At 47.3% G+C, this 21,445-nt stretch overlaps 4 protein-coding genes across 4 annotated transcripts; 3 read left to right on the forward strand and 1 right to left on the reverse strand.

Annotated features, from left to right (window-relative positions):
- Positions 1-712: 712 nt before the first annotated feature.
- On the forward strand, positions 713-2,347 carry N7498_007874 (ankyrin repeat domain-containing protein; the record flags this gene model as incomplete). Its single annotated transcript, XM_058454936.1, has 1 exon — positions 713-2,347. One exon carries the CDS (start codon positions 713-715, stop codon positions 2,345-2,347), a length of 1,635 nt encoding a protein of 544 aa, XP_058307185.1.
- Positions 2,348-6,344: 3,997 nt separating this feature from the next.
- Positions 6,345-6,986, reverse strand: N7498_007875 (uncharacterized protein; the record flags this gene model as incomplete). The annotated part of the gene is made up of 1 exon (XM_058454937.1): positions 6,345-6,986. The coding sequence occupies one exon, from the start codon at positions 6,984-6,986 to the stop codon at positions 6,345-6,347; it is 642 nt and encodes a 213-aa protein (XP_058307186.1).
- A 6,062-nt stretch (positions 6,987-13,048) lies between these two features.
- On the forward strand, positions 13,049-18,698 carry N7498_007876 (uncharacterized protein; the record flags this gene model as incomplete). Its single annotated transcript, XM_058454938.1, has 3 exons — positions 13,049-14,502; positions 14,552-18,147; positions 18,208-18,698. The coding sequence occupies 3 exons, from the start codon at positions 13,049-13,051 to the stop codon at positions 18,696-18,698; spliced, it is 5,541 nt and encodes a 1,846-aa protein (XP_058307187.1).
- Positions 18,699-19,031: 333 nt separating this feature from the next.
- On the forward strand, positions 19,032-20,038 carry N7498_007877 (uncharacterized protein; the record flags this gene model as incomplete). Its single annotated transcript, XM_058454939.1, has 2 exons — positions 19,032-19,345; positions 19,393-20,038. 2 exons carry the CDS (start codon positions 19,032-19,034, stop codon positions 20,036-20,038), a joined length of 960 nt encoding a protein of 319 aa, XP_058307188.1.
- Positions 20,039-21,445: the final 1,407 nt, after the last annotated feature.

The following is a 21,445-nucleotide window of genomic DNA, read 5'->3' on the forward strand; positions in this document are numbered from 1 at the left end:
GTATGGCTAATCTGGCTATGCAAGATATCCAAATATTCATAAGCCGCTCATCTTCTCGAAATCTGAAGCTTGTCCCGCTATTTAACCAGTTTATACCGCGGATCGCTCACCCTGGATAGCTGAGCCAGAGGCTGTTGGAGAACTGCGATTGGGAATAGCAAGAATGGACTAACAATCCTTCGCCTTGCTCATCGGACGAGCTGTAGTTCTTTTGATAGGCATTAAAAGATCTGCTAGGGAGGCGGCTATGCATATGCTTTATTTAGCATAGAGCTGGTGTTGAGCGTAAATCATCATTTCTCATAAGCTTGAGTCATGTTTGAACAACAATAGAAAGTCAAATCTCCCACGCTAGCGATTCTTTCAACATATTCTCGAAGTCTTATGAACAGGTGAATCCTGCGTTAGATTTAGAGGCTAGCTAGCTGTTATGCGGCTATAGAATCGTGAAAGTTCTCCATCAAATTAGAGCAATATAGATTAAGTAGTTGACCCGGAGTCTTAAACTTGAGATCTGACAAATATTCCATAGACTTAAAAGCGCCTCTGCGCCTCTGGGGCAATCCATAAACCGAGGGATTGCTATCGAAGCAATTTTTTCTGCTCGCATTGAGCGTCAATTCATAGGTTAGGCTAATTACATTTGTCTTTATGGGTCACGTGGACAACCTACTAACATAACAACAGCTTTAACCCCACCCTCAAAGCCTTCATGGTCAATCCAACCTGGAGGAAATCTGACAAGATGTCTTTAGTCTCCATTCCAACAGAGATTATCATGCTGATAACAAGCAATCTGGAGTCGTCGAAGGATATTTTCAGTCTTCTACGAGCTAGTTGCAAGCTCTACAGTCTCCTCATCAGCGAGCTTTACGAGAGAAATGTCAAGTCCGAAGGTGGATCTGCTCTTGTGTGGTACGCGAGAAACGGGTACCGACTAGGAGTTCGAAACATGCTGACTGCCGGCGCAAATCCCAACCTTCGAGACTCAAGTCGGGCACAGTCAACACCTCTCCTGGAAGCTATACGTTACAATCATGTTGAGATCGTGCAAATCCTCCTCAAAAACAGAGCCTTGCCAAATGCGGCAAATCTCTATTCGGAGAGGCCTTTGACTTTGGCGACGAGGGGCCGTAGCGACACATTCATTACTGAGCTGCTCATTGATCATGGAGCCGCGGTGAATTCGGTTGCATTTGACAAACGTGCTCCGCTTGTGGAGGCTATCCGCTCAAACCAGACAGCCAAGGTAGCGGTGCTTTTGAGGCATGGGGCCGATATACACATTTTGAATGGCCGAGAAGCAATGAGTCCCTTGCATATTGCGGCTGCAAAGAATGTTGCGCCGGCAATTCTAAAGATGCTACTAAATGCTGGGCTGTATGTGGACTCTCTCGACAGACAGGGGAGAACTCCGTTACAAGTGGCAGTGGCTCATTCAAGTATACGTGCTGTACGGAAACTACTGGAATACGGCGCCAATGCAAGTTTCAAAAATATGAGTGAATATTGGAGGGGATGGACTGCCCTGTTCTTTGCTTTGAAACCCAAAAGCACGAAAAATGATAACAGAACCATCATTCGAACTCTCATCATGCATGGTGCGCCGGTAGACTCTAGCAACTATGCGCACGAGACACCTCTACTATATGCGGTCTCCCGGGGAGCTACCAAGCAAGCTCAAATACTCCTTGAATACGGTGCAAGCATTACGGTAAAGAATTATTTTGGAGAAAGTGTCCTACACCTGGCTGCTTGGTCATTCAGCTGCCATTCCAATATGATAAGCCTGCTTGTGGAAAGTGGAGCTGATGTGAATTGCTCCAGCGGTAGGGATGGCGAAAGTCCACTCTTTTATGCGATGCGAGGCTCTCCTTGTTCAAAAGCAGCGGAGAAAGTTCAACTTCTTCTATCACTCGGTACTAATGTAGACTTTCAAAATATTGATCGGCTGACCCCTCTCTCTCTTGCCGCGCAGATGTGCTCCGTCGAACTTGCAAACATCTTACTCAAACACGGAGCTCGTGTTAATTCGCGAGACAAGCAAGGAAAGTCCCCCCTTCATCACATTGCCGAGGCAAATTTTGGTTCTGCTTCAATGGTCCAAAAATTTGCTGCACTTCTCATCCAACACGGGGCCGACGTGAATTCCCGTGATAATTTTGGTTATACACCACTGCATAGAGCTGTTGCAAGGGAGTGGATATGGGAGACAGCTGGAGATTTATTGAATGCTGGCGCCGATCGATGCGCCATGTCTGATGATGGAAAATATCCTTATGATATGGTACCTGCTGGCCCTTGGGCGGAGACTCAACGCCTGTTTCTCCGCCATTACCCCGTTTGACTTCTATCTACCCACTACTCGATATTCTTTGGCCTTGCTACGGATATTAAGCATTTATTTGCCTTGGATTCTTAGAAAATCCAATCAGCTGTCTTATTGCGAGCTTATGGGTGTACGCAAACCTTGTTTAATCGTACTGTACAGTATGGGATGCCTGCATTCTGGATCACCATAAATTCATCCGACTTGCGAAATCCCTTGGTGCTCATTCTGGCAGGGGTAGAATATGCTGGAGACATTCTGAGCAGTGCTAATGTCACCATTCGGGAGACCGTTGCCATTTCCAACCCTGTCGCAGTTGCAAACTTCTTTCACCATGTCGGTGACTCAGTCTTGAGCGGGCTCCTAGCTAGTGGCTGTGGAGATTTGGGAATCTTGGGGAACGTCTCCAACCACTAGTGTAGTCGAGACAAATAGCAGAGGCATGCTGCACCTCCATGCCCTGGTGTGGCTCTTGGGGAACTTAGTCTTCACCTCGCTGCGCCAGCGCCTACTCACTGATCCCGAATATGCAAACCGTATGATCCATTATCTTGAATCCATCGTTATCCAGAGCACCGACAGCACAATTCCAAATGAGTCCGATTCTAACGACCTGTCTATGCCGCTTTTCGCCCGGGGAACTGAGCCTGACGAGGCGTTCTTTGCACGACTAGTTGATATCGTACTGTAACGCGCGGTAGCTCGAAAGAAACAGTTACAGTACATTTGAAACACCATTTGTCGATCTGTTTCAAATACCAGCCCAGCGGTTCTGGGATGAGCTGGTCGGTTCGGTATGCCCCGGGAATTGGTCTCTCCTTTTGCAATTGACAAGTTCGGCATTATCCATCTCGTCCGCATTCATCCCTGGGTCAACCCGTGGAACCCGGCGCTTGCCAGCTGTTTTCGATCCAATTATGACAATTCTTGGATCCCTATAGTTTCCAAATCATTGTAATATTTTACATTACCAACGACACCACGAACGATGACGTCTCCCCGTGGCAAATAATCGCCAAGGCGGCCCTGTTTAAACAGTCCATTGAGAGCGCAAAGACGGCTGAGCTCCCCAACGCGACAGACCTTCGCCTTCAAGAGAAGGGGGCGACCAACTTCGTACTGCGTTGTTTCAACAAACTTGCCCATGACCGCGAGGTTAGTGGGGTCCAAAGCCAGTACGCTTCTTCAGTTTCCTTCCTATTACAACGATAGCTATAACTTCGTGCGCGTCCATCTTTGGTGGTTACGACAACACGTACGTGCCATGCTTCGATCAGAAGGCTCCTTCAACACAGCTCCCATGGCTGACAAGCTATGCTCACGCGACCGCCGGAAGAACTCCCAATATAGACTAGTTTATCTTGGCGTAAGGGTCACGAAAGTCAATCTGTCAGAGCACGTAATATAAGGGCCAATCAGCGGTGGAAAGAACTCTGTATTGCTATACCCCTGAATCTGGCCAGCAATTTATGGGGGTTACTGATTACATAAGAAATGATTACATCGGATCAACCAATAGTCCGGTCTCCATAGACTGTGGTGGTACTGTACTACTACGATAGGATCTATGTTCAACCGCGGTCCAAGCGGGATGCAACTTGAACGTTGTTCCGGTCACAAATGGACTAGTGAGGCGGAAGATAGAGTGTTGGTATGATCTCTACATGCAACTGCATTGAACCGGAAATGTCTATGCTCAACCGCGATCCGAGCGGAATGCAGCGCGAACGTTATCCCTGATCAACAATGACCCAATGAAAATGAAGATACGGCGTTGGTGTGATTGGGGGTACAGCTTGCGGGGCTAGATGACAGGGGTAGTGACCAGGTCGTTCGAAATAGCGTTGAACATCTACTAGATCCAGCCAGCTAACTAGATTCCAAGCATCTTTTTTGAACAGCGGCCCAAGCGAAACACAACGTGAGCGCCACCCCTGGTCAACAACGGTCAAATTAAGCTAGCGATATAGTGTTGATGTGATTGAGATGCAGCAATGGGAGATCGCATTGACATATGACTATCAAAAAATTATTCGAACTGGTGCGCGAATGGGGCAGCAGTAGTAGGTTTGCGTTGGGGTGTACACTTTCGCGATGCATCCAACGCCCGGGTAGCGAACGGTTTAGCCGTCGGCCTCGATCTTTGACACATTGCAGCCATCCGACGTTCCCGCTGAATGGCCTCACGACGCCGCAAGGCTTCGGTGGTCCATTCCGCAGACGGGATCGGCGGGGCCGAAGGCGTTCCCGGAAGGCCACCTACAGACACTGTCGTGCTACAGGCCCTGTCAACGCAGAATAATATGATCCACCAATGGGCAACGATGTCCAGAGCGCAAAGGCCTCCATCAACCAGGGTGTAAATCCCACCGCTGGACGCCGTGACTCACATGCGGTGAGTAGTTGGCTCCGTTTCACTGCTCGTCAGCATCTAGGGAAGACTACTTCATGGTCACTGCGCCATCATCGCATCCTATTTGTCACTTGCTGGGCGCAAATAACTGGCCCCAAGCATGTTCTCCGTTCTGCCCAAACTGCGTGGGAGAATGTAACCGCCACGGGACTTTGGTCACCTAGAGACCCGCTTGTCAGGCCCCAGCCCCCCTTCCTCCTGCCCCGTGGGACTCACACAGATGGACGAGATCAGATTCTGCGCCGCAGTGACTGTGCCATCACCTGCGTAATCTCGGGGCAGTTTCGCAAACGATGCCGCCAATTGTCGCCCCCTTTACGTTCGCAATTTGTGCCTTTATTTGATCTCCGGTCTCTTCGTAGTGCCATTTTAAAGTAATAGCGCCTGAGATTTGGATGCTGTAAGCGACTCTCAAACACCTTCGATCTCGCTAGGAACGGCCTTGACTGCCGGCTCCCGTTTGGCCGACCTGAGACGATAGGCTCAGTGTATGGCACACATTCTTCCCACCAACCCGGATCGGGTACGATCGTCCGGGTCCGTCCAGGCTTGCTCCGACACGCGCCATCTCGGCACGGTTGGACTTTCTCTTGACAGCTCAAGTCGAGCCATGGGCGTGCACAGACCGCGAAAAAACTCCCACGATTGGAAATTTTCAAGCAGTCTCCTGGGATACGTTGCGTGCGCCACGTTGGATACCGCTGTCCAGCTGAGAGAAATACAGGGGTCATTTAAAACTCGAACGGCTGCCTCGCCACTCTACGATGCATCTGCGCGGCGATAGGGGTAGGTGCACCTGCGGCGAGGCACATGATGCAGACGTCATGCGCCGCGGATCTTGACTTCTCCACGCCCCGGAGCCCCATTTGATGCGGAGCCCTTGTCCTTGCGTTGTGTCACAATACCCCAACTACCGCACTGAAGCCACTGGGAACGCGAGAAATGCTCAAGCCTAATCGAACTCAAGTAAATTCCGTTCATCTACTAGTCAACGAATTCGCGCCGTGATAGACAGAGGGGGTGAGAGCGCAACTTGACTGAACGTCTTTTGCTGCCTGGGCAAGATGATTTATCGAGATATCTCCCTTTGGGCTGAGGACCTCACTGCTTTACTCCCTAGCGCGGAACGTGAGCCCCGGCACGCGAGATGGACGGACAAATACAGACGCGGCGTGCGATCCTGAGTCCTGTTCCAGCACTATCCGGCTGACACGGCGGTATGGTCCCTTGATGTTCCGAATCCAACGATCATATTTCCCATTTGGCATCAGTCTCTCTCGGCAGCTGGGTAACAGTATTGAGTTGTACGCTTATCTATTCGATATCGGTGTAAGGAACAACTGGTCGTCAATTTCGGGTTTGCTGCCTCGAACAGGTCCCCGCAGCTAGGATCCCCCTTAATCATCGCCCGGCAAAAAGCCAGAAACCCCGAGCCGTCCAGCATCACCGGGGGAAGGAATGCTAGACTTTACCGCAACTCCGAGACGACCGTCGATCTAATCTACAGCAAGTACTTCTGTGCAGGAGAATAATCGATGATATGCAATTAAATTTAGCTAGAACAAACAGTTGAAGTAGACAATCACGCTGCCGTAGTTATGTTCACAAGAAGCCCTCAATGTCCTCCTCTGTCCAAAGCTCCCCAATATCGAATTGGCTGCTCGGGGGTTTCGAGAGTTCCCCGAAGTGTTTTGGACGAGCAAACCCTTGATTCAGAGGGACAAACGGCATGCTGCCAGTGGATTGCCGAGCGATCGGAGGCTGGGACGGGGGTGCCGAGTATCCTTTCATCGCCCCAAAAGGACTTGAGCCCAAAGAACAGTTGATGAATTCTAACTGGCCCTGTTTTATCTGAGGGTTCATTCCCCACGGTTGGTTTGGGTCCGAGATGGCGTTCTGCGGAGGCTGGCTGAACTGAGACAGTATCTGTCTGTTGTTGGCGGCAGCGGGCGCGTGGGATTGAGTAATGAAAGAGGGTAATTCTACTGTCGGTCGAGACTGTTGTTTGGCCAGTCCCTCACACCGATCGTCATTTCTATGGGCTTGTTCCGCAGAGTTCCCAATGTCAACACCACTTATTTGGCAGAGTAATGGCGACTCAATCCCCAGTTCTTTTAGTGTCTCACTTAGCTCGCGTTCCAAGCCTACTGCACCTGAAATTATTTCCAGGCGTCGGAGGCAATCTTCGCAGATCTTGAGGAGGTATTCGACGACCTTATTGCATCGTGTGTGATTGTTCAACATATCTTGCTGGTTCGTAGGGGTCAGGAGTCGACCGGTATAGCTGAAATTCCCAACATGACTTACCAAGTTATTTTTTCCACCCATAACTTGACTTAGTTGGTCAAGTATCTTTGTTGCTTGACGCTGCACCTCTTGCTTGGCCGTAATATGTTGATTTTTAGCTTGTGACATGTTCGTCTAATAGAATTAAAGAGTTCGATATCAATGCTAGGGATGTTTTGAAAAAAAAGTCGGCTTTTAGTAAATAAAACACCAGAAGTGAGGGTTGTAGTGGGCCACTCATTTATCAATGTTCATGACCGTGCTGAACTGAGGGGTTTACTTATCGACTCCATCCAAATCGAGACCACGTGCAACGCAAAAGCCAGTAAAACAGCTCGGATCTGGCTGCAATTTTCGTTTGTTGTTATGTCTTTTTAGCCTTTTTTCCTTTATTGGAGAATTTTTAAGGTGGAACCTTGTTGAACAACCACCCTAATACAAATATTACGCGCTTGGCATGACGTAGAACATCATGAGACCCGCATGTGCTTTTTATTAAACTTTCGTTTAACGCGGAAGTCTATAGGACAGGTTCCGACCCCGCTGCTGAGCTCGCTTGCCGATAGGAACGAATCACAGCGCCCATGTTAGTGTTACACTACTGTAGACTGTCCGACATGCACCGCATTATCGGTGAACTTTAAACTTCCAATAAAATTTCCGACAGTGCTCAATAACATACCTGGCTACAGTAGTTTTCGAATTCAGTTTGACCTCTCACTCTTTAGACTTGATTCCCAAAAGATAAATCCTAAATATGTTCTGATTGGATGTTAATTTAAACACTTTGATCTAGACCGCTTCTACAATAGTCCATATATTTTACAATACGCCTCCAGTACCATGGGTGGTGTATTTTACACGAAATGAGCAAACACATCGCCCCTCTCTTCCTTTCGTGACAATCAGCACTTCCTGCACAATGGCTTCCTGCACCACCGTTGTTAGTCCGGGCGACATGGCTCCAAGACTCGCCTTCTAAGCTTGTTCATCCCTGATACAGTATCACCTACAATCATCGAAAGTGGTATTCTCGAGCGTTGTCGCACGTTTCGCGACAATTGAAAATGCAGTTTAGTGGCAAAAAGAATTTTTCAAGTGTAGTACAGTAATGTTCGAAATCAACTACAGGGTGACCAAGAAACAAACGTCCTCTTTTTCACCGCCTTATCGCTTTCCTTACATACCGCTTTACGAAATTACTATACGTAACGCATTTATTTTTTAAACTCAGCTGGATATACGCGGTATGATACAAACTAAATACATCAAATATTTTCAAAATGATGGCAGAATTATTGTGGAGAAGGACGTTTGTTTCTTGGTCACCCTGTATACCTCCACACTCTTCCAACTTGATTGCCGGAAAATATACCCGGTAAACGCTAAACCCTTTTGGAGGACCGCTCTGTTTTCCTCGCATAACGGTAATGGTATTGTCTTTACAATATTCGATGAGTCATCGTCTTAGCACGGTATTGCCTCATGTCTCACAGTGGTAATGTAAAGTTATAGATACCATTTCGACAAGCGGTCTGAAAAGCCAATGTCGGTAATGGTATCTAATCAGGACTCGCTGCCCTCGGAATTAGTCTCCGATAAATAAGTCTTAAGAGTCTGGAGGTATAACTAATTTCGAAAATTACTGTACATAGATGTAACTTGCAAACATAGTCCTAATACTAATTTCACGTAAAATGTGTTGGCTCCGAGTGTCCGACAAAATTGGAAATTGTACTGTGAAACTACCTCTAGACGTCCTGGAAATGGTAAAACACAACATTTGTAAAGGCCAATAAATTAATTTATTGACGTGCGTAGCCTGGAAAGAGTTTATGCGATGTCAGATCAGCAGGAGCTCCGAAACCATTCCTCCTGCGGAACAACTAACAGATGCTTGTTCGGACATTCTATCGAGGAATGTCGGTCTTATCTCTTTTGCATTTGTCCACAATGGCTTTCCATGCGGCAAGAGCTTGGGTTTCAGTTTCTTGCAGTATTTGGATTATCAAATTGAGCTCATGAATAATCTTTTGAGATTCAAAATGACAATGAAGATTTTGGGTGCTGTCTGATTCATGTAACATAAGCAAGGTGCTGGCTGTCTTGGCGACAGTGTCTTGCAGCTCTTGTAGGAGAGAATAACAGGTCCTGTAATATCTGTTGATGGCACGTTGTCGTCCTATCTCGCGGATAATAGAAACCTTTTGATCGATCATTATGCTAGAAACTTTGAAAGGCCGATTAAGTTAAGGTTTCAATACGCTTAGCAACAAAAGAATGTGATACAGTCATTCTCGAAATCGGCTTGACCGATGCACACTGAGTAACTCTTCTCTGGCCCCGCCGCCAAGGCTTTAGCGCGCATAAAATATTGAGCAAGCCGGATTCAAAAATTGATGGGCAAGTGGTAAATGATGCAGTATGGTCCTGTATAATCTGCCACGTGCAATCAAATTTAACTTTTTGGACGTTGATCGGTAAGTTCAACGGTCATTGTCCAATATGGCGCCCCAATACAGATGGCAAAATACTGCAGCCCTCATCTTGATGAGGCTCGCTCAATAAATTATCTGCGCTAAAGCCTTGGCGGCGGGGCCAGAGAAGAGTTACTCGGAGTGCATTGCTCAAGCCGATTTCGAGAATGGCTATACTATGACTAATTGACTCAACATGGCCCCTCTTAATCTGTCCGGCATCAAGCCTCACCTATATCCGTGTAAATCAAGACGAGCGAAGAAATGAACAACTTTCCCGCATATTTTCTCAGATGTTCAACAAAGTTGAGGTAATAAATGAAGTACATGTAATCCTAGAATGACCAAGAGACTCTGGGCTTCTGCAATTGCGAAATGTCAATAAGCATTTGAACGTCTTTCTTAATTTAGTGTCTCAAATTCTCACCTTTCCCCAAAAGGTCTCTACAATACAGTCTATTTTCGCAAAGATCAAAATAAATATATCTAGAGCCCATCAATGGTTCAGATTACCTTCATTCAGAGTATATCTGTGAATGATGATATCAACGCTCGCCTCTGATCTATATATTGACTTTTTATCTGTCAGATAACGACAACAGGCAATACTGAAATGTTTAGCTTACTCTTCACAATATCCGTAGGATCTAAAAACATTAGTTTCCTCGATTGCGCTGACGCACGATAGATACCGCCTTCGGATAATGGCAATACCGACGCCGATCCCATACATAAAACTGTATGTTCCGAGCTAGTACTAGCATACTTTGATAATGACAGTGTTTTAGATCGCAGACCAATTAATCCAGCTTGTTTGTCACCTTGACGGTTTAGAGCCTGGCTCAAAAGCCGCAGTAGCGCATTACTTACAGAGCCACTGCCATTATTTTTCTCTAAAGTTCGACACTGGGACGGAAGCCCCACTTCAAGAAAAACCTCATGTACCCCCCAGCTCATTGCTTGAAAGGGCACACACTTCCGCTCAACGAGTAAATCCCACAGCAAGAAGATATGCAAGCCTTTCCTCAAGCCCGTCGCACCATAACGATGAAGCGCACTCCCAGAGCCCATTCGATGCTTTTTTTGACTACCAGGCGTATAACCCATTCAAAGATGACCTCGACCCAAAATATCATGCTTCTATTAACTTTGTAATGTCAAAATATCTGGCCGCTGGTGTTGAATTGAAAGACCAAGACAAGCTTTTAATGACATTCAAGGCAGGACTAGGGTGGTTACGTCAAGATATCAAGTTGTTCATCGACAACCATCTGTCATGTTGGCTACAAGGTGGATTATGGCCAAGAAGCTCCCAGTCACCAGAAACCTCGTCCATTTTGTTTGCAGATTTTTCTACAGATATGATATGTGCTGGTATTAATTTCAACCCAGAGACTCTACGATTATTACGAAGGCTTGCGCGGGTTCGCTTGTTCTCGTTGTATGAGGAATGCAGGAATATATTTGCCCAACCTGATCATGGAAATATGGGTGTCAATTTTCGTTCTATGGCGGTAGATTACATGCTCCAAAATTTCCATACCGACTGGCCAAAAATGGACGAACATATGAAACAAGCTTGCCGACAACGTTTTCATACAGAAAAGTCCAGAGGGAAGCGATGGGTGCAGATGATGATATATCTAGGCCCAGGAATACTTGTCACGTGCGATAAAGAAATGGATATCCAATTGTGAGTATGTGTTCCTTCTGGAAGGGTCTTCCGCATTCTAATGAATGCTATAACTAAGGAACAAAAGCGGGTTTTCCTCCCAAATGCTGCGGCTTTCCGCAAGTTTCTTAATTAATGTCTTCCCTGACTCCCGAAGGGTGCTTGGCTTTTTCAACAACATTGCCAACCTGTTATTGAAGAAGGTGCAGGTATTAGAGACAATCAGCGAGAGATGGTTGCAAACAGTGCGCGGCTTGGATTATGACGAGGTATTGCAACCACTAGACATGACTGACGTAGACAACCGAGGATGGTGCGATATGACCGAACCATCTGACGAAGATCTGTCAAGCTTTGCTAGGGGTTGTCTGCATGATTCTATTGATAGGTGCACGTAGGCTTCCGCAGGACCCAGGCTGGGTACCCATTGGGGCCCAGGAAAACCCAACTCTACATAAAACCAAGGTCTTCGCAATTGTAAAACGATGATAAATTATACATTTGTATTGTATAATACCACATATTATCTCTCTATATTAATTTAGCCTATTATATCAAAAGATAGATATATATACAAGCTTTTTATAATATTAGTAGACTGCGCAAAAACCCGCAAATGGGCCCAAACCTTAGGCCCACGGCCCAACCACAACCCACAACCCACGATGGGCCGAGATATTCGGCACCATCTATAGCCCATCTCAGCCCATTTTTGCATTAAAAACAGGTCTTGGTGTACTGTACATAATCCAGCTGGTTCATTTAATTAGATACTGTTATATACTGTTATTTAATATGTTTTGGTCTAAACAAAGTTATATCACTACTTATTTAGCCCACCCACTAGGTAATTATAAGAAATGAATTTGCTTATATATTAAAGGGTCGATTTTACCGGTCGCATTGATATTGTAGGCCTATAGTAGAGATCATGCTTAGTGTTTAAAAACTAGGTACAGTACGTCCCGAAACCGGTGCAACCACTTACGCTTTTTGTGTGTTTTCCAGCCATAACACGGAGACAAACTAGTCTAAATTTGGAATATATCCGGAATATCTGTATTTCCGTACCAGTGTGTTGGATCCCCTGTACTGATGGTATTGTCCTGTCACCCTGAGACGCACTACTCATGCATTAGGGTTAGACCTGTATCTGTAACACTGGGTCGTGACCCACAGAACTCCATAACAATACAATCAAAATACACATGTTACAACACAGTGATATACGTCAAATGCCCTGAAACGAACGTAGTGAGAGGAAGGGTTTTAATCAACACGGATGTACGTGTGCGCGAGACGTTGCGAAAAGAGGTGGCTTGACTATATATGCCTTGTTCTGCCACGCACGTCTGTCATTCGCCCTTGCCTGTTCGCGTACCTGCATTATTGTCGCTTTCTTCGGATTAGATCGTCTTGGCTTAGGGTTGTAGGGTTCGCTCTGCATAATTATGCACCTCCCGCTACTGTGATTGCTTCATCATCTGCTTCTTGCCATCCAGTTTATTGCAACCCTATGCTTTCTATCGCCACTGTAATGTCCTCTTCGAATAGAAAGAACGCTGTCTTTTCCGTTGCCCCTCACTTTCCCTTTGTCTACGTCTCCCTGAATGTTGTCTAATCGGTTTTGCTCTGGCTGTGGGCGTCAAGTACGTCTGTCTACGACTATTCAATCGCCAACATGTCCCGTTTGTCCATTTTCCCTGCTCCCACCTATACGGGAAACACGCCCCTGCTTACGCTGCTTTGTTCCAATTCCCGCGGATTCTCCAAATATTCGCTGCATGCCTTGCGAGGCTTTACTCTCTTCAAATCCGTATTATAGTCCGTGCTATGACTGTCGACTTCCATTCGCCGCTCGACCAGGTGTTATGCGTTGTCGTAACTGCAGATTGAGGAGATCGAATGTGGTGCAGCGTCCCTCCGATTTTCGCCAGACTATTGGTATATATTTTGACCCTAACCTAAATTCTTTTCCTCCACTAATAACACCCGCGCACCCCCCTCAACCCAAGCGTCGAAGATCTATACCTCCAGGTCTACCATCGACAAGTCGGTCTCCCATTATCGACCGGGCTGTTGAATTCCTGCTCCAGGAACATGAGTCTCGCGTGCGTGCTTCGGGGATGTTTCCACAGGACATATCCACCCCACTTGTGCGCCAGTCTATAGCTCGATTTGAGAAGGAAATGGCTGTCTCCAGCCGAGATATTGCTTGTTGCACTTGCGGCATGCTTATTCCTAGCAATGACACGCGTCGATTTCTTGATGGAGATCCTGTATTGGAGCCATTGGCAGGCTTCCTCGATCGATGCGGCTACATTGATGGCTTCTGGAACCTATGCTCAGGATGCCATGCGCCACTCCTACGCGGCTCTGTTCCGAAGTTCTCCGCCGGTAACAAAATCAACGTTGTTCTGTGTCAGCATTACCCCGAGGCTCTTAAAGATCTTACTCTTACCGAAGAATACCTGATTGCCAAGTCCCATCCAGTGGGGGTCGTATTGAAGCTGCGCCCTGGAGGCCGATCATCGCCAGCAAGCTACTATGCGTTACGCGGCCACTTTATCATTATACCACAAGACCCAAAACCTCTCCTTCGAATATTGCCAAGCCCTGACCTGCACTTCGCTGAACTCATCAAAGTCTTCTGGCTGGGGAAAATTTCCCCGACCACCGCTGATCTGCAGCCATTTTTCACTGTTCGTAAGCACAAGGTGCTTGCTGCTCTTCGCTATCTCGTGCGACATAATCCTTTATACGGCAACGTTACTATTGATCATTCTGCTGTCAATCACTGGCCCGATGAGTTTATACCTTCAGACATACAGCAGCAAGTAATATGTGTAGACAACACGGATCACCACGAACGGGCGGGCTACAGTGTTAATTTGCAAGAAGGTAACTACGAAAACGACTGGCAAGCTGCAGAGGACAACCACCAGTTCATCGACGATTCTCTTCCAGTCACTGGTTCTGTTACTACTGACTTGAATGGAGATCGGCAGAACCCTGACCTGCGTCTGCTGAACACGGTGTTTACCCTTGTCAATGACCCGCCGCTCAAAACGCAACCTCAATTTGCCCCCACCAGCCACGCAAGCCATTCTTCTCAACAACCTACCGCTCATCAACGGGTCCCTACGATCGAATACCGTATACATGGCCAAGTATCGCTTCTAAATCAATGGGACGATCCTCATTATCTCACATCTGCTTTCCCTACGCTTTTCCCGGGAGGGATTGGAGGTCATCTGGATGATCGTGCTGTAACTGTATCCCTTGTTGCTTTCGCAAATTGGGCACTTCGTCACCATAGCCGGAGGTAAGTTGTTCTCCGGCTATCCGTGCAAACTGTTAGCTTAATTTTTTAGATTCGCTCGTCACAGGACGTTCATGTACTTGTTATACGACATCATACAGCTGCGGAATTCATGTCTTGGCAACTCTCTTCTCATCAAACGATCCCAGTGGACCTCGGTAGCTAGGGATCTAGACTCACTTAATGTCGATCGCCTACAAAAGGCAGCTGAGGAGCTTAGCACCAATCAAACCACCTCGGATCCGCTAATCCGACGGCTACTCAAGAACATCACTGCCATCGGTGTACAAGTACCAGGATCCTTTTTCCAAAAATTACAGATCCGGGCAGAACTTCGAGGTCTTCTCGTTCGAGAAGGTATGCCAGCGTTCTGGCTAACAATCAACCCTTCCGATCTTCAGAATCCTCTTGTTCTGGTTCTTGCTGGCGTCCAGTGTTCATCTGACCTCCCTGCTAACGTGACATCGGCCATCCAATCCGTGACAGCAACGTCTGACCCTGTGGCTGTGGCGAGATTCTTCCACTGCACATGCAAGGCGGTGCTTAACGGTCTTCTCGGTAGCAAAACTGCCGACATTGGGATCCTTGGGGACGTTTCTAATTACTTTGGCGTGGTGGAAAGTAATGGACGAGGCATGTTACATCTCCACACATTGGTGTGGACTCGAGGAAATCTTGGTTTCGTCCGCTTGCGTGACCGTGTCCTCGCAGACGGTGATTTCGCAAATCGAATGATCACCTTCTTGGGGACTGTCGTGATGCATAGCTTACATGGCTCTGACGAGGACGATGAATCAACCCTCTCGAACGTAGCTCCTCCATCAACTGGCCAAGAAACAGACTCGGAATTCATGCGGAAACTTTTTTACGATAGCAACCGTGTTGCTCGTACGAAACAACTTCACTCCAAGCGACATACGGCAACTTGCTTTAAATACCGCCCACAAAGATCAAACAACCATGTCTGTCGCTTCGGTATGCCTCGCGATCTTCTAGACGCAGCAAAAGTAGACGAGTACGGCATCATTCACCTTGCTCGTAACCATGCTTGGGTTAATCCGTGGAATCCCTCCATTGCCACCTGCATCCGCTCAAATCATGACATCTCCTGGATTCCGACCGTGTCCAAGTCGTTGTCCCTTCTGTATTACATTACCAACTACGCTACCAAGGATGACGTTTCGCCGTGCCACATGGTCACAAAAGCGGCGCTGTTGAAACAAATGATTGAACATGCCGCCGCCGCTCCTACTCCTAGCACGGTAGATATAAGACTCCGTCAAAGGGGCATGGACAAGTTTGCCCTCCGCTGCTTCAATAGCTTGTCCCAAGATCGTGAAATAAGCGGGGTCCAAGTGGCGAGCACATTACTTCAACTTCCCTCCTACTACACACTCAACTATAATTTTACTCGCATTAATCTCTGGTGGCTCAGACGGTACGTTCGTTCGTTAATTCCACCAGGACAGTCTCGTCGAGATACCTTGCCATCAGATACGATTGGAGAAGAGCCATGCAATTATGAGCAAACCGCAACTGCACCGGCAAATATATTCGACAATTATAAGTTGCGTGGTAGTCATTTATCTTCCTTGTCCATCTTCGAATACTGCATGGTAGTGCGCACCAAGAGACTCCAGGATGCGACGACAGAAGACATCCCCTTCGAGGATGCACATCCAAGACACCGAACCCATATACAGAGACTGGCTCAGTCTCCTTTTCAGACGGCCACAGTAACCCTACAAGGCGAGCTGACAGAATTTCAGTCCTCGGAGGACTCCGTCCCAGATGGAAATCCCACAACCACAGCGATTCAGAACGATCTTGCCGAGATCCTCCTCGGACTTTTCATTCCTTGGCAAAATCTGCCCTCACTTTTTCAACAAACACATCCTCCTGCCACATCAACACATGATATTCTTCATCATGTTTGGACATGTGTTGAACCAACACTTCCACCACATATTCGTACATTTGCGGAAAACGTTGAGCTCCTGCGCAAATCAAAGAGTGACTGCCAAGCTGATGCAATACTTCGCAGCCGCACTAATGAACGCGCGAGCCCAATCGACCAAGAACTGGGTAGTCCTCCGTACCCCGCATCGGGTTCAGAAAATGAGGATCCGCATCTGCCACAAAATCTAGATGGTTCACTGACCAAAGAAACCCTTCTGGCTGCATTTCTGGCGATAAGTCGACGCTGGACGAACGAGGCCCAAGATGCTCAACGCCAAATCACCACTCTCGCCTCATTTTCTTTCACTCTAACCCTTCAGCTACAAAATCTCCGACCCCTCCACATTTCTGACAGCACATTATATCAGTCGTCTGGTCTCAGTTTCTTTCCGGTGTCCACTCTGAACGAATGGCAGGACCAGATTAAGAATTTTACGAGGCTCACTACCCAAGATCCAAACACTGCATCGTCAACGTCCGCTGTCCCAGACCTTGATGACTCCAATATCGACCTTATCGACAATGTCTTACTGCCTGTACTCGCTGGGTCAGATGCACTCCCTGACTTGCTGCATCTTCGCTCGCGAGTGGGACAAAATCTCACTGGGTTTTCAGTAACTTCACTCGTACGCGAGCTTATTCCCCTGAACGAGAAACAATGCATCGTTGTGGAAAAAGTCCTGACCGAGATCCTCAACTGCACTGACCATCCGTATGATCATTCACAGCGAAAACAGACACTCCTCTACGTAGGAGGTGAAGGCGGAGTGGGCAAAAGCCAGATAATTAAAGCAACTACCGTTGCTATGGACTTGCTTCACCGCAAGAACGAGATCATCCTGATGGCCCCAACAGGAGCTGCCGCTGATGTTATTGGAGGAAGCACCTACCACACGTCTCTTGGCATTTCTCTGAACCGGTATCGACGGACCGGTGTGGGGCAAAGGGTTCGCAGGCTATGGACGCAAAAAACCATTATGTTCATAGACGAGGTGAGCATGGTGGATCTCTCCGCGCTTAGCATCATCAACACCCACTGCAAGATCGCCCGATCTCTTGAGAGGTCATCGCCGGACCTCTTTGGCGGTTTACCTGTGGTTATCCTTATGGGGGATTTCTACCAATTCCCTCCTGTCCAAGGCCAGCCCCTATGGAAACCTCCGAGAAATGAGACCGAACAGGATGGGAAGCTTATCTGGAATCAGTTTAAACAAGTCATTATCCTCGACGAGCAGATGCGCCAGGCGGAGGACTTACCATATCGGAACATACTTACTCGTGCGAGGACTGCCACACTTACACACGATGATATTTTGGTGTTGAACTCAAAGGCTATAACTTCACTCGACGATCCGCGTCTGCATGCCACGACGGCAGTCGTTAAACTAAACGCGCTCCGACATATCATAAATCGTTTCCAGATCGAGCGCTTCGCTCGGTCAAAACGTCAGAGAATTTTGATATTCCCCGCGCTTCACACCCGCACAAGGTCCTCTGCGCCGACCGATCTAACGCTTCACGCGGATGACCTACTCGGGCTTCCCGAGCAGGGAGCAAAGATCCCTTTTCCGGGACTTATTCTCTATACACTTTCAATGCCGACAATGCTTTTGACAAACATATGCACGCCTGCTGGATTAGTTAATGGTGCGACTGGAGAGGCTGTGGGCGTTGTGGTTGACCCGGACGGTACGTCAACCCCCCTTAATATATGCGGCTTCTTATCTTATAGGACTCGTTCGCGTTTAGCGGACTTCCACGAGCTTGATGAACTGTACACCTTCTGTACAAAGCCTCCAGCGTGTCTCCTGTTCAAACCGAGCCGATCGAAATCGATTTCTCTTCCTTCTTTAAGTGAAAATGTCTTACCTATCTTTCCACTCGAGGCGTCTATAACTGTCAAGGGGTTCTCGGTGCGTCGGCGACAGGTCCCTATTTGCCCGGCCTTCTGTCTCACCGACTATAAAATTCAGGGTACGACCCTCGAATCCGCCATTCTGGATCTCAAGAATGATCGCAAAATTCGAGGCCAAGACGCCCACCGGAGATTCTGCTCTACTTACGTGCAACTATCCCGTCTTCGTTCACTTGCTGGTCTTCATCTCCTACAACCAATTGAAATGAGCGACCTACAACACGCCCCGGATCCTCAATTGCTCGGTGAGATGCAAAGGCTGCGGGCACTGGAACTGAACACTCTTGCTGCATGGCAATCTGATACCTCGAGATACCTCACCTAATGCCCAGTCATTTTTTCCCGTATCTTGCGTATATAGGCGATAAAGTTAATAAACACGGGCCTATCCCTGTCTCTTCTGTGCCTACCTCCTTCCTAAGGGAAGCGGTGAGGAAACTTTCCTTCTAATGTTTCGTATCTGCACTTATGTTCATGCACTATCGCAGTATCGACCGGGCTATCCCTGCCAGATCCACCCATATAGCTACCTACACGAATATAGACTATCGTCTATGTCTTCCTATCTTCGTCTTCTATTCAACTATTAACCCATATAACCGATATCTTCTCATCCTACTAGATTATCAAACCCCCACAAAACCGGTCCATCTCCATTATGCCTTCCCAAGGCTCTTTCCCAGCCATTCTTCATATTCGCGATTTCATCGACCATGTTGAACAAGATCCAACACGCCCCGGTAAAAGCCTATGCATGCAGTTACGTGTATCACTCAATATACCGGACAAAGATATACAATCAGACGATGTTGAACAGGACGACATTCCCACTTTAATTCGATTATTCAATGAAGGGAACCGACCGGACCTCTACCAATCCAACGCTTTTATTTATGCGTGGGGCTCTTTTCTCGCCACCTCCTCTGACAGTGACGGCTTCCACATCCTTCTCCATGCTCATGGCGTTGAGAGGTTAGTAATTTTCACAATCACTAAGCACACAAATTGACCCACACTAGGCACCCGGGCGACCAAGAAGATACTAGTTCATATTTTATGCACTGCCCTGAAGCGGCTTTGCCCGTCGTAACCGTCCTTGCGACTGTCCTTGAGCGTGAAGGTCAACTAAATACTGGCACAACTCTCCTACACTACCGTCTCCAATCTACAGTTTACAACAGTTCGACTCGGAGCCATAACACATTCCCCCTTACTGCATACTTCAAGAACGGGCAACGTTGGGTGAACTTCCCACCACTGAGCATCAACACCAACATTTTTCTGACAGGGCGTATTTTCGGCATCACCAAGAACAATCGCCAGCTAGCTGTGATTACGGACGACATACATTTCCTTCCAACCCAACCGCAATCTTTGCCATCCACACCATCTCCGACAGCTAGTAAACGGAAACGCCAGGACCGCTGGTCCCAAAGGGCTAATACTGGTTCTCCACTCAAGCCAGCGCCCGTGTTGGAGGATGATTCGATCCCAACCCTCCGACAGTCATACAGCCCCACAGGAACTACTTCCATGAACAATGACGGCGAAGGAACGTTAATAACCTGGCCGGACACGACCGACGATGGTCAACCCTTACCACAACCTCGCACTCCTACACCAGAGCCGCGTTCCCAGAGATCACGAAAAAGACCCAGAAACTAACCTTCTCATTCAAAGCTCAACAATTTAAACCTCTTCCCCAATTCGCACCTCATACTCTCTTCCAGGTTCAGTCCTACGAACAACTTCACCTCATTACTCACATACATTATGTTCTGTCTCAACTTATTGTTGGAGAACCTCCCATTCGCTTTCCCTTTTTACCTTATCCATTCATTACAGTTCAAAGGGGAAAATGACAATTTCAGCAAACAAACATTACTTCCTCCTAGAAATATTCTATTCGTGTTCACCGTGAGGACTGTGATTCTTTCTGAACACCATCTTTTCATCTAGGATTCCCGTAAATACCCCTTGTTTATCACTCACAGACCGAAGAATTCTAGAAGCGCACAAATATATCCCCCGCGCATTCTGATAAACCGCAACTTAAGAAATCTATTATTTAACCAGACCCTATCTAGATAACGACCACCGTCCATGCAGATCACGTGCGGCTAGTCATGCACGCACGGCAGTGTTAACGAATCACAATGCGAGGAGTATGCTACCGTGTATGCCACCATGTAGACTCTTACGACTCACCTTTTCTATCACCCTCTACTTTCCTTCTATTTCCACTCAATTTCATCGTTTCAGGGCCGATGCGCGCGCTGCGCGCGTCTTCCAGTTAAAAGGGGGGTACCCGCAGAACTCCCAAAACTTACTAGCTGGTCTTGGCACTGTGGCTGGAGAAACAATAGAAGAGTGTAAGTGGTTGCGCCAGTTTCGGGACGCACTGTACCAGCTTTGAAGCGTACTGCTTTGGCCGGAGTGCTGGGTCATGGGTCATGGGTCATGGGATTTGTGACGCAGATTGTATTTGGTGAAACCATTTCTTAAAGTGGTTCAAGTGATAACTAATCGGACAGGCCAATACATCCAAGGGAACTCTTGACTCCTCCTTGTTCACAATTTTTGCTCGAACCGGAGTTAATGTTTGGGCTCTATATGGCTGACCAAATTCAGTTGAACAGGGTGCTTTATGGTAAGTGATCATTTTTGCAAAAAAATGAACGGGCTGTTCAAATACTGAGGACAATCTTGCAGCTGAGGAGGCCCGTGCACTCGTCGTGCTATATTTGACCTCGCATCTCCTCCGCCGATACTTCTATAGAATTCTTATCAAAGAAAACCAATTACTTTCTTTAACGACCGTGAATCAGGTGATCGACAAGTCAAAATGAGCTGGCTCCAAACAATGAATTCACCTGGAAATACTTTGGTCGTTCTGGTTCATCTAATAACTGTCCTTTATTTTATTCTACTTCTTTGTCGTGTCATATTTGACTGTTTCCAAACCAGGATGTCCCAAGCGAGCGACCTAGTATTAGATACTTTGCCTATCGTTTGCTTTTTCCTCGGAGCCTTGAATCATTCTTCTGCCACGATCTCCGACTATTCTGCGTT

Source organism: Penicillium cinerascens, assembly GCF_028974065.1.
Source record: "Penicillium cinerascens strain IBT 15544 chromosome Unknown contig_9_segment0_segment0, whole genome shotgun sequence".
NCBI lineage: Eukaryota > Fungi > Ascomycota > Eurotiomycetes > Eurotiales > Aspergillaceae > Penicillium > Penicillium cinerascens.